This window comes from Pseudophryne corroboree, chromosome 11 (assembly GCF_028390025.1).
Source record: "Pseudophryne corroboree isolate aPseCor3 chromosome 11, aPseCor3.hap2, whole genome shotgun sequence".
Lineage (NCBI taxonomy): Eukaryota > Metazoa > Chordata > Amphibia > Anura > Myobatrachidae > Pseudophryne > Pseudophryne corroboree.
This window is the reverse complement of record NC_086454.1, coordinates 335,235,355-335,251,644: the sequence shown is the minus strand read 5'-3', so window position 1 is coordinate 335,251,644 and position 16,290 is coordinate 335,235,355. Positions and strand designations below refer to the sequence as shown.

The window sequence follows — 16,290 nt, the reverse complement described above, 5'->3', positions numbered from 1 at the left end:
CTCCTCAGCACACGGCGCCATTTTCTGTCACAGCTCCGCTGGTCAGGAAGGCTCCCAGGTCTCTCCCCTGCACTGCACTACAGAAACAGGGTATAACAGAGAGGGGGGGCAGAATAAATGGCAATATATTAATATAAAAGCAGCTATAAGGGAGCACTTAATCATAAGGCTATCCCTGTCATATATAGCGTTTTTTGGTGTGTGCTGGCAGACTCTCCCTCTGTCTCCCCAAAGGGCTAGTGGGTCCTGTCTTCGTATAGAGCATTCCCTGTGTGTCTGCTGTGTGTCGGTACGTGTGTGTCGACATGTATGAGGACGTTATTGGTGTGGAGGCGGAGCAATTGCCAAATATGAGGATGTCACCTCCTAGGGGGTCGACACCAGAATGGATGCCTTTATTTGTGGAATTACGGGATAGCGTCAACTCGCTTAAGCAGTCGTTTGCCGACATGAGGCGGCCGGACACTCAATTAGTGTCTGTCCAGGCGCCTCAAACACCGTCAGGGGCTGTAAAACGTCCCTTGCCTCAGTCGGTCGACACAGACCCAGACACAGGCACTGATTCCGGTGGTGAAGGTGACGAATCAACCGTATTTTCCAGTAGGGCCACACGTTATATGATTTTGGCAATAAAGGAGATGTTACATTTAGCTGATACTACAGGTACCACGAAACAGGGTATTATGTGGGGTGTGAAAAAACTACCAGTAGTTTTTACCGAATCAGAAAAATTAAATGACGTGTGTGATGAAGCGTGGGGTGCCCCGATAAAAAACTGCTAATTTCAAAGAAGTTATTGGCTTTATACCCTTTCCCGCCAGAGGTTAGGGAGCGCTGGGAAACACCTCCTAGGGTGGACAAAGCGCTAACACGCTTATCAAATCAAGTGGCGTTACCCTCTCCTGAGACGGACGCACTTAAAGATCCATCAGATAGGAGGATGGAAAATATCCAAAAAGGTATATACACACATGCAGGTGTTATACTACGACCAGCTATTGCGACTGCCTGGATGTGCAGTGCTGGGGTAGTTTGGTCAGAGTCCCTGATCGAAAATATTGATACCCTGGACAGGGACAATATTTTACTGTCGTTAGAACAAATAAAGGATGCATTTCTTTATATGCGTGATGCACAGAGAGATATCTGCACACTGGCATCACGGGTAAGTGCTATGTCCATTTCGGCCAGAAGAGCTTTATGGACACGACAGTGGACAGGCGATGCGTAGAGGAGTTATTTGAGGTCGGTCTATCGGATTTGGTGGCCACGGCTACGGCCGGGAAATCCACCTTTCTACCTCAAGTCACTCCCCAACAGAAAAAGGCACCGACCTTTCAACCGCAGCCCTTTCGTTCCTTTAAAAATAAGAGAGCAAAGGGCTATTCATATCTGCCACGAGGCAGAGGACGAGGGAAGAGACAGCAACAGGCAGCTCCTTCCCAGGAACAGAAGCCCTCCCCGGCTTCTACAAAAGCCTCAGCATGACGCTGGGGCTTCGCAAGCGGACTCGGGGGCGGTAGGCGGTCGTCTCAAAAATTACAGCGCGCAGTGGGCTCACTCGCAGGTAAATCCCTGGATCCTGCAGATAATATCTCAGGGGTACAGGTTGAAATTAGAGACAGAGCCACCTCGCCGTTTCCTGAAGTCTGCTTTACCAACGTCCCCCTCAGAAAGGGAGACGGTTTTGGAAGCCATTCACAAGCTGTATTCTCAGCAGGTGATAGTCAAGGTACCTCTTCTACAACAAGGGAAGGGGTATTATTCCACTCTATTTCTGGTACCGAAGCCGGATGGCTCGGTAAGGCCTATTCTAAATCTGAAGTCCTTGAACCTATACATAAAGAAGTTCAAGTTCAAGATGGAGTCACTCAGAGCAGTGATAGCGAACCTGGAAGAAGGGGACTTTATGGTATCCTTGGACATCAAGGATGCGTATCTCCACGTTCCAATTACCCCTCACACCAGGGGTACCTCAGGTTCGTTGTACAAAACTGTCACTATCAGTTTCAGACGCTGCCGTTTGGTTTGTCCACGGCACCTCGGGTCTTTACAAAGGTAATGGCCGAGATAATATTTCTTCTTCGAAGAAAAGGCGTATTAATTATCCCATACTTGGACGATCTCCTAATAAGGGCAAGGTCCAGAGAACAGCTAGAGATGGGTTTAGCACTATCTCAAGAGGTGCTAAAGCAGCACGGATGGATTCTGAATATTCCAAAATCCCAATTAATGCCGACAACTCGTCTGCTGTTCCTGGGGATGATTCTGGATACAGTTCAGAAAAAGGTTTTTCTTCCCGAAGAAAAAGCCAAGGAGTTATCTGACCTGGTCAGGAACCTCCTAAAACCAGGAAAGGTGTCTGTACATCAATGCACAAGAGTCCTGGGAAAAAAAATGGTAGCTTCTTACGAAGCAATCCCTTTCGGCAGATTCCATGCAAAGGGATCTGTTGGATAAATGGTCAGGGTCGCATCTTCAGATGCACCTGCGGATAACCCTGTCGCCGAGGACAAGGGTATCCCTTCTGTGGTGGTTGCAGGAGGCTCATCTATTGGAGGGCCGCAGATTCGGCATACAGGATTGGATCCTGGTGACCACGGATGCCAGCCTGAGAGGCTGGGGAGCAGTCACACAGGGAAGAAATTTCCAGGGAGTGTGGTCGAGCCTGAAAAAGTCTCTTCACATAAGCATTCTGGAACTAAGAGCAATCTACAATGCTCTAAGCCAGGCGGAACCTCTGCTTCAAGGAAGACCGGTGTTGATCCAGTCGGACAACATCACGGCAGTCGCCCATGTAAACAGACAGGGCGGCACAAGAAGCAGGAGGGCAATGGCAGAAGCTGCCAGGATCCTTCGCTGGGCGGAGAATCACGTGATAGCACTGTCAGCAGTATTCATCCCGGGCGTGGACAACTGGGAAGCAGACTTCCTCAGCAGACACGACCTTCACCCGGGAGAGTGGGGACTTCATCCAGAAGTTTTCCACATGCTATTAAACCGTTGGGTAAAACCAATGGTGGACATGATGGCGTCTCGCCTCAACAAAACACTGGACAGGTATTGCGCCAGGTCAAGAGATCCGCAGGCAATAGCTGTGGACGCGCTGGTAACACCTTGGGTGTACCAGTCGGTATATGTGTTTCCTCCTCTGCCTCTCATACCAAAGGTATTGAGGATTATACGGCAAAGAGGAGTAAGACTAGTGGCTCCGGATTGGCCAAGAAGGACTTGGTACCCGGAACTTCAAGAGATGGTCACGGACGATCCGTGGCCTCTACTTCTGAGAAGGGACCTGCTTCAGCAGGGTCCTTGTCTTTTTCAAGACTTACCGCGGCTGCGTTTGACGGCATGGCGTTGAATGCCAGATCCTAAAAGGAAAAGGCATTCCAGAAGAAGTCATTCCTACCTTGATAAAGGCAAGGAAGGAAGTCACCGCGAAGCATTATCGCCGTATTTGGCGAAAATATGTTGCGTGGTGCGAGCAGCGGAGTGCTCCGATGGAGGAATTTCAACTGGGTCGTTTTCCTACATTTCCTGCAATCAGGATTGTCTATGGGTCTCAAATTGGGATCTATTAAGGTTCAAATTTCGGCCCTATCAATATTCTTCCACAAAGAATTGGCCTCAGTCCCTGAGGTCCAGATTTTTATCAAAGGAGTACTGCATATACAGCCTCCTGTGGTGCCTAAGGTGGCACCGTGGGATCTAAATGTAGTTTTAGATTTCCTCAAATCCAATTGGTTTGAACCACTAAAGAATGTGGATTTGAAATATCTCACATGGAAAGTGACTATGTTACTGGCCCTGGCTTCGGCCGGGAGAGTATCTGAACTGGCGGCTTTGTCTTATAAAAGCCCTTATTTAATTTTCCATTCGACATAGGGCAGAGCTGCGGACGCGTCCGCATTTTCTCCCTAAGGTGGTATCAGCGTTTCACCTGAACCAGCCTATTGTAGTGCCTGCGGCTACAGACGACTTGAAGGACTCCAAGTTGTTGGACGTTGTCAGAGCCTTAAAAAATATACATTTAAAGGACGGCTGGAGTCAGAAAATCTGACTCGCTGTTTATACTGTATGCACCCAACAAGTTGGGTGCACCTGCTTCTAAGCAGTCGATTGCTCGTTGGTTTTGTAACAAAATTCAACTTGTACATTCTGTGGCAGGCCTGCCACAGCCTAAATCTGTTAAGGCCCATTCCGCAAGGAAGGTGGGCTCATCTTGGGCGGCTGCCGAGGGGTCTCGGCATTACAACTCTGCCGAGCAGCTACGTGGTCAGGGGAGAACACGTTTGTAAATTTTTACAAATTTGATACCCTGGCAAAGGAGGACCTGGAGTTCTCTCATTCGGTGCTGCAGAGTCATCCGCACTCTCCCGCCCGTTTGGGAGCTTTGGTATAATCCCCATGGTCCTTTCAGGAACCCCAGCATCCACTTAGGACGATAGAGAAAATAAGAATTTACTTACCGATAATTCTATTTCTCGGAGTCCGTAGTGGATGCTGGGCGCCCATCCCAAGTGCGGATTATCTGCAATACTTGTACATAGTTATTGTTAACTAATTCGGGTTATTGTTTAGGAAGCCATCTTTCAGAGGCTCCTCTGTTATCATACTGTTAACTGGGTTTAGATCACAAGTTGTACGGTGTGATTGGTGTGGCTGGTATGAGTCTTACCCGGGATTCAAAATCCTCCCTTATTGTGTACGCTCGTCCGGGCACAGTACCTAACTGGAGTCTGGAGGAGGGTCATGGGGGGAGGAGCCAGTACACACCACCTGACCTGTAAAAGCTTTACTTTTGTGCCCTGTCTCCTGCGGAGCCGCTATCCCCCATGGTCCTTTCAGGAACCCCAGCATCCACTACGGACTCCGAGAAATAGAATTATCGGTAAGTAAATTCTTATTTTCCATGTGAGATATTTTAAGTCCACAGTGGTGGGTGGTTCAAACCAATGTGATTTTAGGAATCCCAAAACTACATTGAGATCCCAAGGTGCCACTGGAGGCACAAAAGGAGGCTGTATATGTAGTACTCCCTTGACAAACGTCTGAACTTCAGGAACAGAAGCCAGTTCTTTTTGGAAGAATATTGACAGGGCCGAAATTTGAACCTTAATGGACCCTAATTTGAGGCCCATAGACAGTCCTGTTTGCAGGAAACGACCCAGTTGAAATTCCCTGTAGGGGCCTTCCTGGCCTCGCACCACGCAACATATTTACGCCAAATACGGTGATAATGTTGTATGGTTACATCCTTCCTGGCTTTGATCAGGGTAGGCATGACTTCATCCGGAATGCCTTTTTCCTTCAGGATCCGGCGTTCAACCGCCATGCCGTCAAACGCAGCCGCGGTAAGTCTTGGAACAGACATGGTCCCTGCTGGAGCAGGTCCTTTCGTAGAGGTAGAGGCCACGGGTCTTCCGTGAGCATCTCTTGAATTTCCGGGTACCAAGTCCTTCTTGGCCAATCCGGAGCCACGAGTATAGTCTTTACTCCTCTCCTTCTTATGATTCTCAGTACTTTTGGTATGAGAGGAAGAGGAGGGAACACATACACTGACTGGTACACCCACGGTGTTACCAGAGCGTCCACAGCTATTGCCTGAGTGTCCCTTGACCTGGCGCAATATCTGTCCAGTTTTTTGTTGAGGCGGGACGCCATCATGTCCACCTTTGGTTTTTCCCAACGGTTCACAATCATGTGGAAGACTTCTGGGTGAAGTCCCCACTCCCCCGGGTGAAGATCGTGTCTGCTGAGGAAGTCTGCTTCCCAGTTGTCCACTCCCGGAATGAACACTGCTGACAGTGATATCACATGATTCTCCGCCCAGCGAAGAATCCTTGCCACTTCCATCATTGCCCTCCTGCTTCTTGTGCCGCCCTGTCTGTTTACGTGGGCGACTGCCGTGATGTTGTCCGACTGGATCAACACCGGCTGACCCTGAAGCAGAGGTCTTGCCTGACTTAGGGCATTGTAAATGGCCCTTAGTTCCAGGATATTTATGTGAAGTGATGTTTCCATGCTTGACCACAAGCCCTGGAAATTTCTTCCCTGTGTGACTGCTCCCCAGCCTCTCAGGCTGGCATCCGTGGTCACCAGGACCCAATCCTGAATGCCGAATCTGCGGCCCTCTAGGAGATGAGCACTCTGTAACCACCACAGGAGAGACACCCTTGTCCTTGGAGACAGGGTTATCCGCTGATGCATTTGAAGATGCGATCCGGACCATTTGTCCAGCAGATCCCACTGAAAAGTTCTTGCGTGGAATCTGCCGAATGGAATCGCTTCGTAAGAAGCCACCATCTTTCCCAGGACCCTTGTGCATTGATGTACTGACACTTGGCCTGGTCTTAGGAGGTTCCTGACTAGGTCGGATAACTCCTTGGCTTTCTCCTCCGGGAGAAACACCTTTTTCTGTACTGTGTCCAGAATCATCCCTAGGAACAGCAGACGTGTCGTCGGAATCAGCTGCGATTTTGGAATATTTAGAATCCATCCGTGCTGTCGTAGTACTACTTGAGATAGTGCTACTCCGACCTCTAACTGTTCTCTGGACCTTGCCCTTATCAGGAGATCGTCCAAGTAAGGGATAATTAAGACGCCTTTTCTTCGAAGAAGAATCATCATTTCGGCCATTACCTTGGTAAAGACCCGGGGTGCCGTGGACAATCCAAACGGCAGCGTCTGAAACTGATACCACAAACCTGAGGTACCCTTGGTGAGAAGGGCAAATTGGGACATGGAGGTAAGCATCCTTGATGTCCAGAGACACCATATAGTCCCCTTCTTCCAGGTTCGCTATCACTGCTCTGAGTGACTCCATCTTGAACTTGAACCTTTTTATGTAAGTGTTCAAGGATTTCAGATTTAAAATGGGTCTCACCGAGCCGTCCGGCTTCGGTACCACAAACAGCGTGGAATAATACCCCTTTCCCTGTTGTAGGAGGGGGTACCTTGATTATCACCTGCTGGGAATACAGCTTGTGAATGGCTTCCAATACCGCCTCCCTGTCGGGGGGAGACGTTGGTAAAGCAGACTTCAGGAACCGGCGAGGGGGAGACGTCTCGAATTCCAATTTGTACCCCTGAGATACTACCTGCAGGATCCAGGGGTCCACTTGCGAGTGAGCCCACTGCGCGCTGAAATTCTTGAGACGGGCCCCCACCGTGCCTGAGTCCGCTTGTAAGGCCCCAGCGTCATGCTGAGGACTTGGCAGAAGCGGGGGAGGGCTTCTGTTCGTGGGAAGAGGCTGTTTGCTGCAGTCTTTTTCCCCTTCCTCTGCCCCGGGGCAGATATGAGTGGCCTTTTGCCCGCTTACCCTTATGGGGACGAAAGGACTGAGCCTGAAAAGACGGTATCTTTTTCTGCTGCGAGGTGACTTGGGGTAAAAAGGTGGATTTTCCAGCCGTTGCCGTGGCCACCAGGTCCGATAGACCGACCCCAAATAACTCCTCCCCTTTATACGGCAATACTTCCATATGCCGTTTGGAATCCGCATCCCCTGACCACTGTCGCGTCCATAATCCTCTTCTGGCAGAAATGGACATCGCACTTACTCTTGATGCCAGAGTGCAAATATCCCTCTGTGCATCTCGCATATATAGAAATGCATCCTTTAAATGCTCTATAGTCAATAATATATTTTCCCTGTCCAGGGTATCAATATTTTCAGTCAGGGAATCCGACCAAGCCACCCCAGCACTGCACATCCAGGCTGAGGCGATTGCTGGTCGCAGTATAATACCAGTATGTGTGTATATACTTTTAAGGATATTTTCCAGCTTCCTATCAGCTGGTTCCTTGAGGGCGGCCGTATCAGGAGACGGTAACGCCACTTGTTTTGATAAGCGTGTGAGCGCCTTATCTACGCTAGGGGGTGTTTCCCAACGCGCCCTAACCTCTGGCGGGAAAGGGTATAATGCCAATAATTTTTTAGAAATTAGCAGTTTATCGGGGGAAACCCACGCTTCATCACACACCTCATTTAATTCATCTGATTCAGGAAAAACTACGGGTAGTTTTTTCACACCCCACATAATACCCTTTTTTGTGGTACTTGTAGTATCAGAAATGTTCAAAACCTCCTTCATTGCCGTGATCATGTAACGTGTGGCCCTACTGGAAAATACGTTTGTTTCCTCACCGTCGACACTGGAGTCAGTGTCCGTGTCAGTGTCTGTATCGACCTGAGGTAACGGGCGTTTTATAGCCCCTGACGGTGTTTGAGACGCCTGTACAGGTATTAACTGATTTGCCGGCTGTCTCATGTCGTCAACAGTCTTTTGTAAAGTGCCGACACTATCACGTAATTCTTTCCATAAGACCATCCAGTCAGGTGTCGACTCCCTAGGGGGTGACATCACTAACACAGGCAATTGCTCCGCCTCCACACCATTTTCCTCATACATGTCGACACAGCGTACCGACACACAGCACACACACAGGGAATGCTCTGACAGAGGACAGGACCCCACTAGCCCTTTGGGGAGACAGAGGGAGAGTTTGCCAGCACACACCAGAGCGCTATATATATACAGGGATAACCTTATATAAGTGTTTTTCCCTAATATAGCTGCTGTATATATTAATATGCCAAATTAGTGCCCCCCCTCTCTTGTTTTACCCTGTTTCTGTAGTGCAGGACTGCAGGGGAGAGTCAGGGAGCCTTCCTCCAACGGAGCTGTGAGGAAAAAATGGCGCTTGTGTGCTGAGGAGATAGGCTCCGCCCCTTTTTCGGCGGCCTTTCTCCCGCTTTTTTGTGGAAAACTGGCAGGGGTTAAATACATCCATATAGCCCAGGAGCTGTATGTGATGTATTTTTAGCCATTTAAGGTGTTTTTATTGCGTCTCAGGGCGCCCCCAGCGCCCTGCACCCTCAGTGACCGGAGTGTGAAGTGTGCTGAGAGCAATGGCGCACAGCTGCGGTGCTGTGCGCTACCTTATTGAAGACAGGACGTCTTCTGCCGCCGATTTTCCGGACCTCTTCACTCTTCTGGCTCTGTAAGGGGGCCGGCGGCGCGGCTCCGGGACCCATCCATGGCTGGGCCTGTGATCGTCCCTCTGGAGCTAATGTCCAGTAGCCTAAGAAGCCCAATCCACTCTGCACGCAGGTGAGTTCGCTTCTTCTCCCCTTAGTCCCTCGATGCAGTGAGCCTGTTGCCAGCAGGTCTCACTGAAAATAAAAAACCTATTTAAACTTTTACTCTAAGCAGCTCAGGAGAGCCACCTAGATTGCACCCTTCTCGTTCGGGCACAAAATCTTAACTGAGGCTTGGAGGAGGGTCATAGGGGGAGGAGCCAGTGCACACCAGCTAGGCCTAAAGCTTTTACTTTGTGCCCAGTCTCCTGCGGAGCCGCTATTCTCCATGGTCCTTTCGGAGTCCCCAGCATCCACTAGGACGTTAGAGAAATTACAGGCCCTGAGCGTTCCGGGTGTTTCTGTTGCTGGAATTACAGGCTCTTGAGCGTTCCTGGTGTTTCTGTTGGTGGTATTACAGGCTCTGCGCGTTCCGGGTGTTTCTGTTGCTGATATTACAGGCTCTGCGCGTTCCGGGTGTTTCTGTTGCTGATATTACAGGCTCTGAGCGTTCCGGGTGTTTCTGTTGCTGATATTACAGGCCCTGAGCGTTCCGGGTGTTTCTGTTGCTGGTATTACAGGCTCTGCGCGTTCCGGGTGTTTCTGTTGATATTTCAGGCTTTGAGCGTTCCGGGTGTTTCTGTTGCTGGTATTACAGGCTCTGAGCGTTCCTGGTGTTTCTGTTGCTGGTATTACAGGCTCTGCGCGTTCCGGGCGTTTCTGTTGCTGGTATTACAGGCTCTGCGCGTTCCGGGTGTTTCTGTTGATATTTCAGGCTTTGAGCGTTCCGGGTGTTTCTGTTGCTGGTATTACAGGCTCTGAGCGTTCCTGGTGTTTCTGTTGCTGGTATTACAGGCTCTGCGCGTTCCGGGTGTTTCTGTTGATATTTCAGGCTTTGAGCGTTCCGGGTGTTTCTGTTGCTGGTATTACAGGCTCTGAGCGTTCCTGGTGTTTCTGTTGCTGGTATTACAGGCTCTGAGCGTTCCGGGTGTTTCTGTTGCTGGTATTACAGGCTCTGCGCGTTCTGGGTGTTTCTGTTGCTGGAATTACAGGGCTCTGCGCGTTCCTGGTGTTTCTATTGCTGGTATTACAGGCTCTGAGCGTTCCGGGTGTTTCTATTGCTGGAATTACAGGCTCTGCGCGTTCCGGGTGTGTCTGTTGATATTTCAGGCTTCGAGCGTTCAGGGTGTTTCTGTTGCTGGAATTACAGGCTCTTGAGTGATCCTGATGTTTCTGTTGCTGGTATTACAGGCTCTGCGCATTCTGGGTGTTTCTGTTGATATTTCAGGCTCTGAGCGTTCCTGGTGTTTCTGTTGCTAATATTACAGGCTCTGAGATATCATATACTTCATCTTTCTGTTCAGATAAATGAACCCGCTATGTAACCAGATGGTGTTACCTTGACGTTTCTTTCTGTCTGCAGGACAGTTTGCCATTGTGGACCCTAATGGTGGAGTGGAGCGAGAAGGAGAGGAGCCCGGAGAGCACCGAGTCTCTCTACCAGGTACCTGTGTGTTGGATGTGCCTCTCCTGTGGTGGCCCTAGTGAGTGTTCTCCTGATGGTTAGCATTAAATGTGAGACCATTATGGATGTTTCTAGTTATAGTTTGGGTGTCTAGGCAGTATGGAGATTACTTGTACAAGATTTGTGCATTAACCTCTGTTTCCTCACAGAAACTGGTTCTGAATCTCACGGTCAACAAAATCATGAAGGTCCGATACCTGGATTGGACGTACAGGTGCCAGGGCTACAAGCGTGCCAGGAAAGTGTTTAGCAGGTGAGATGCATATTAGTGTCTGCAGGTGGGGTCATGTGTGAGTTATGGAGGTTAGACTCTGAACGGTGCCTCTCTGTGACTGACAAAAATACGAGATCTGGGTACCCGCAGTGGGGTCCTGTGTGAGTTAAGGAGAGTAGGCTTGGAACGGTTCCTCTCTGTGACTGACAATACAAGATATGGGTACCCGCAGTGGGGTTCTGTGTGAGTTATGGAGGTTAGGCTTGGAACGGTTCCTCTCTGTGACTGACAATACAAGATATGGGTACCCGCAGTGGGGTTCTGTGTGAGTTATGGAGGTTAGGCTTGGAACGGCGCCTCTCTGTGACAGACATAAATACAAGACCTGGGTACCCGCAGTGGGGTTCTGTGTGAGTGATGGAGGTGGAATGGCGCCTCTCTTTGACAGACAATAATACAAGATATGGGTACCCGCAGTGGGGTCATGTGTGAGTTATGGAGGTTAGGCTTGGAACGGTTCCTCTCTGTGACTGACAATACAAGATATGGGTACCCGCAGTGGGGTCATGTGCGAGTTATGGAGGTTAGGCTTGGAACGGCGCCTCTCTGTGACAGACAATAATGCTCACCAGAATGACAATCCCTGGCACACCATTCACCCCCAGTCTCTCTCTTGTAGTTTACTTCAGAATCGTCCCTTTTCTGAGGATTTCTTCCAGAAGATGATAGAAATCGAGAAAGCTCAGGTGAGTCTGTAGCCTGGGAGCCGGCTGTGTAGCAATGTACCTGATAGAGTAATCCGCTGTCAGCTCACGTGTGCATACAGGTGCAGGTCACCCAACATGCCAAGTGCTATGATACCACTGCACAGGCTACTGGAATGCCATTATATAACGTGTTTCCATATACTGTCACTAAGTGACCAAGGAACAGGAGAGCCCATCTGTATCCTGATCCAGTGTATCTATATAACCTTGTGTTATAAGTCCTGTGGAACCAGTGAGAATGGTTGATGAGCCCTGTGTCTCCTATATACTAGATGCCTGTATATATCACAGCTGCAGAATACATAGTTTGCTCCATTTATTATAGTCATTATTTGCTCTAGTTATTTTTATTGAGCTGCATCTATTTCCATTTCTTCGGTCTGGTAAATGAATATTATTTGTAACGTAGGAGCAGAGCAAGATGGACAATCTCCGAGAGTATTACGAGCGCGCACTGCGGGAGTTTGGGGCTACGAACCATGGTATGTTTTCCACATGTACTTTTATAGTGTTCCAGGCCAGCAGCCGGTGTGTGTATGTTGTCATTCACATGTCTGATACATGCCTTTCTCTGAGGACACTGGAGACATTGGGCTGCACAGGGAATCGTGGCTGTAGCTTCTCCCCCTCTATACCCCACACCTGTCGGAGGCTTCTGTATAACCAGGTCCCACAGGACAAGATAGTGATGAACAATCAATAAATAACAACAGCAAAACATCCCACAACATAAAATTGTAAAGGAGAACAAGAGTGCAAAGGTTGGGCACTGATCCACCAAATATGGTGCAACACACGTGTAAGAACCCATTGATTGATGCTTCATGCTTCTACAGGTGGGTATGTGCAAAATGTGTAGACCCTTGAGAATGTATGAACAGACGACAAGGTGGCAGTCCTACACAGCTGCTCAGCCTGCCCCCCCACCCTCCATAGTAGGCCCCCTAAGTCTCCAGGTGGGAGTGGATCTCTGGAGATGTAGGTCCTACTACATAACTCATGATGCCTTGCACCAAAGTGTCTGCTGTGGAGCAGAGCCAGAGGCTGTTCAAGTACATCCTCTGACCTTGAGGAATGGAGAGCTAACCTCCAAAGTTATGAACCCTCATACTACCTGCAGTGTTTGGTCTTCCCCATTCCCTCACATCTTCCAATAATCTACTGCGACATGTCGGACCCTCATGTCGCGGGCGATCACCCCGGCAGCCTCCCGGGGGGCAGGATTGCCCACGATACATCGTATGCTGTCCTTTTGCATACAATATATCTTGGGCAATCCCAGCCATGCCTTCAGGGTGCAGCATGTTCAGTCTGGAGGATCTGATCTGATGCTCACAGGAACGCGGATCGGATCAGAAACGCCTCCAAAATGCCCGATTTCACCCGATATATCGGGCATTATCGTTCTAGTGTATGGGGCCCTTAAGGCTGAAAAGAAGTCTGATGCTGTAATTTCAGCCTCTACATGACCAGTAATCCAATCCTGTCACCCAGGTATCTAAGGCCTCCTGCCCCTGCTCTATCGGACTTGGAAACCCGCCCTGAGCTATGCTAGCTACTTCAACACCTCCTTCATGACCCTCCCAAAGGCCAGGCTACGCACTGGTTATAGGACAACCATGTGATGGGCACAGTCACTGATTTGTATCCTCAGGGGAGTGGGGCACCTGTGGAAACGGATGCCCTAATTCCTCTAGATCCAGAACAGAGAGCAGTGAAATCAGATGCTTGTCCTTACGCTGGATCCTCTGGGAACTCAGTATCTTGCTTGTCTAGGATTGGGCGCCCTGCTGACCAATGGGCCTCATCCTGAATCTGCAAAGAAGATTGTAATATGGAATTAGCTACCACAAACTAGGAGCATTGGTAGGCACGTGTGATTGTACAGATCTCTGCTCCAGTCATCTAGCATCCACCACAGGTCATGTTTTCTTGATGTCTTTAATAAGCAAATTGATTTTGCTGGGTAAGTAAGTGAGCTCCCAGAAGGCAGTCCTGCAATAGTCCCTGCACAGTAAAATTGCATGCTTGCTGGTAGCATTGCCAGGGCATTTACCATAAGTACAGGGTCCTACAGGTGTAGGATGGAGTGGAGGAGCTTCTACACTGACTGTTCCACAGTGGGATAAATGGCCTATTACCCAATGTCTCCAGTGGGACGAATGGCCTATTACCCAGTGTCTCCAGTGGGACGAATGGTCTATTACCCAGTGTCTCCAGTGGGACGAATGGCCTATTACCCAGTGTCTCCAGTGGGACGAATGGCCAATTACCCAATGTCTCCAGTGGGACGAATGGACAATTACCCAGTGTCTCCAGTGGGACAAATGGCCAATTACACAGTGTCTCCAGTGGGACGAATGGCCAATTACACAGTGTCTCCAGTGGGACGAATGGCCTATTACCCAATGTCTCCAGTGGGATGAATAGGGAAAAAGTGAGTATTAGAAGGAATGGCCTGCTGTCAGCAGATGAGACTTGCATTGTATATTAGTGCTAAGTATGATAACTATGCATTATATAATCTGCCTTATTACACCACAGTAGACTATATATATGCAGTACTGTTTGAGGACAGGAACTGATTGTTGCCTTCCGGTCCCCAGATCTCTGGCTGTGTTACATCAAGGAAGAGCTCAGCCATGCAGAGGGAAAGCCGGAGAACTGTGGCGCCATCCACTGGCGAGCCATGAAAATGCTGCAGGGGGAAGATGTGGAACATTTTGTGAACAAATATACATTACTGCAGACGGGGCACCTATAGTGACGCTTTACCATGTTGTTCTGTACAGTTGTTATACTCAATAAATGTTATTTCCATGAGACGTTGGCACGCAATGGATGTTCCTTCTAGTGATTGGATCAGAGATGTGGCTCTATAGCGCCACCGGGGATGTGCTGGACAATATAAAAGGACTTTTATAATTGTTATATTGGGAACATTGGGGTGTTAGTAAGGACGTTCTCGCCCAATTCCCACACCTGCGCCCAGAAGAAAATGAGTAGGATGGAAAGAACAGTCACATATAGCAACAAAGGACACGGTAAGAAACTAAAGGACGGGTGCCTGATATTCCCCAACAAACACGAGTAGTAAAATCCTCTCTACTTAGTCCTGAAGTTGGTGGACACTGGGGCGTTCCGTGCAAGCAATGCAGAGTACACGCCTAACGGCAGCATCCCAGCGCCATGCACATATAGGGTCCAACGCTGAGGCGCTGGTAAGCCACTAATCTCAGGGGCAAACGCTGGATGTGCAGGAGGGTGGAGACTGATAGAATATATACTGTATATATGTAATAAATAAGAATTTACTCACCGATAATTCTATTTCTCGTAGTCCGTAGTGGATGCTGGGGACTCCGTAAGGACCATGGGGAATAGCGGCTCCGCAGGAGACTGGGCACAAAAAGAAAGCTTTAGGACTACCTGGTGTGCACTGGCTCCTCCCCCTATGACCCTCCTCCAAGCCTCAGTTAGGATACTGTGCCCGGACGAGCTGACACAATAAGGAAGGATTTTTGAATCCCGGGTAAGACTCATACCAGCCACACCAATCACACCGTACAACTTGTGATATGAACCCAGTTAACAGCATGATAACAGAGGAGCCTCTGAACAGATGGCTCACAACCAGAACCCGATTAGTTAACAATAACTATGTACAAGTATTGCAGACAATCCGCACTTGGGATGGGCGCCCAGCATCCACTACGGACTACGAGAAATAGAATTATCGGTGAGTAAATTCTTATTTTCTCTGACGTCCTAGTGGATGCTGGGGACTCCGTAAGGACCATGGGGATTATACCAAAGCTCCCAAACGGGCGGGAGAGTGCGGATGACTCTGCAGCACCGAATGAGAGAACTCCAGGTCCTCCTCAGCCAGGGTATCAAATTCATAGAATTTTGCAAACGTGTTTGCCCCTGACCAAGTAGCTGCTCGGCAAAGTTGTAAAGCCGAGACCCCTCGGGCAGCCGCCCAAGATGAGCCCACCTTCCTTGTGGAATGGGCTTTTATTGATTTAGGCTGCGGTAATCCTACCGCAGAATGCGCCAGCTGAATAGTGCTACAAATCCAGCGCGCAATAGACTGCTTAGAAGCAGGAGCAGCCAGCTTGTTGGGTGCCATCAGGATAAACAGCGAGTCAGTTTTCCTGACTCCAGCCGTCCTGGAAAAATAAATTTTCAGGGCCCTGACTACGTCCAGCAACTTGGAATCCTCCAAGTCCCTAGTAGCCGCAGGCACCACAATAGGTTGGTTCAAGTGAAAACCTGAGACCACCTTCGGGAGAAATTGAGGACGAGTCCTTAAGTCTGCCCTATCCATATAGAAAATGAGATAAGGGCTTTTACATGACAAAGCCGCCAATTCTGACACACGCCTGGCCAAGGCCAACAGCATGACCACTTTCCACGCAAGATACTTTAGCTCCATGGTTTTAAGTGGCGCAACCAATGCGACTTTAGGAAATCCAACACCACGTTGAGATCCAAAAAGTGCCACAGGAGGCACAAAAGGAAGCTGAATATGTAGTACTCCTTTAACCAAAGTCTGAACTTCAGGCCGTGAAGCCAGTTCTTTCTGGAAGAAAATCGACAGAGCCGAAATCTGGACCTTGATGGACCCCAATTTGAGGCCCAAACGTCACCCCTGCTTGCAGGAAGTGCAGGAATCGACATAGTTGAAATTCCTCCGTCGGG

General features: G+C 49.2%; 1 protein-coding gene across 1 annotated transcript; it reads left to right on the top strand.

Moving 5' to 3' along the window:
- Positions 1 to 10,493: 10,493 nt before the first annotated feature.
- UTP6 (UTP6 small subunit processome component) lies at positions 10,494 to 14,409 on the top strand. Its single transcript, XM_063945796.1, has 5 exons — positions 10,494 to 10,584; positions 10,755 to 10,858; positions 11,499 to 11,565; positions 11,996 to 12,068; positions 14,193 to 14,409. Exons 1-5 carry the CDS (start codon positions 10,528 to 10,530, stop codon positions 14,348 to 14,350), a joined length of 459 nt encoding a protein of 152 aa, XP_063801866.1. The 5' UTR covers positions 10,494 to 10,527; the 3' UTR covers positions 14,351 to 14,409.
- Positions 14,410 to 16,290: the final 1,881 nt, after the last annotated feature.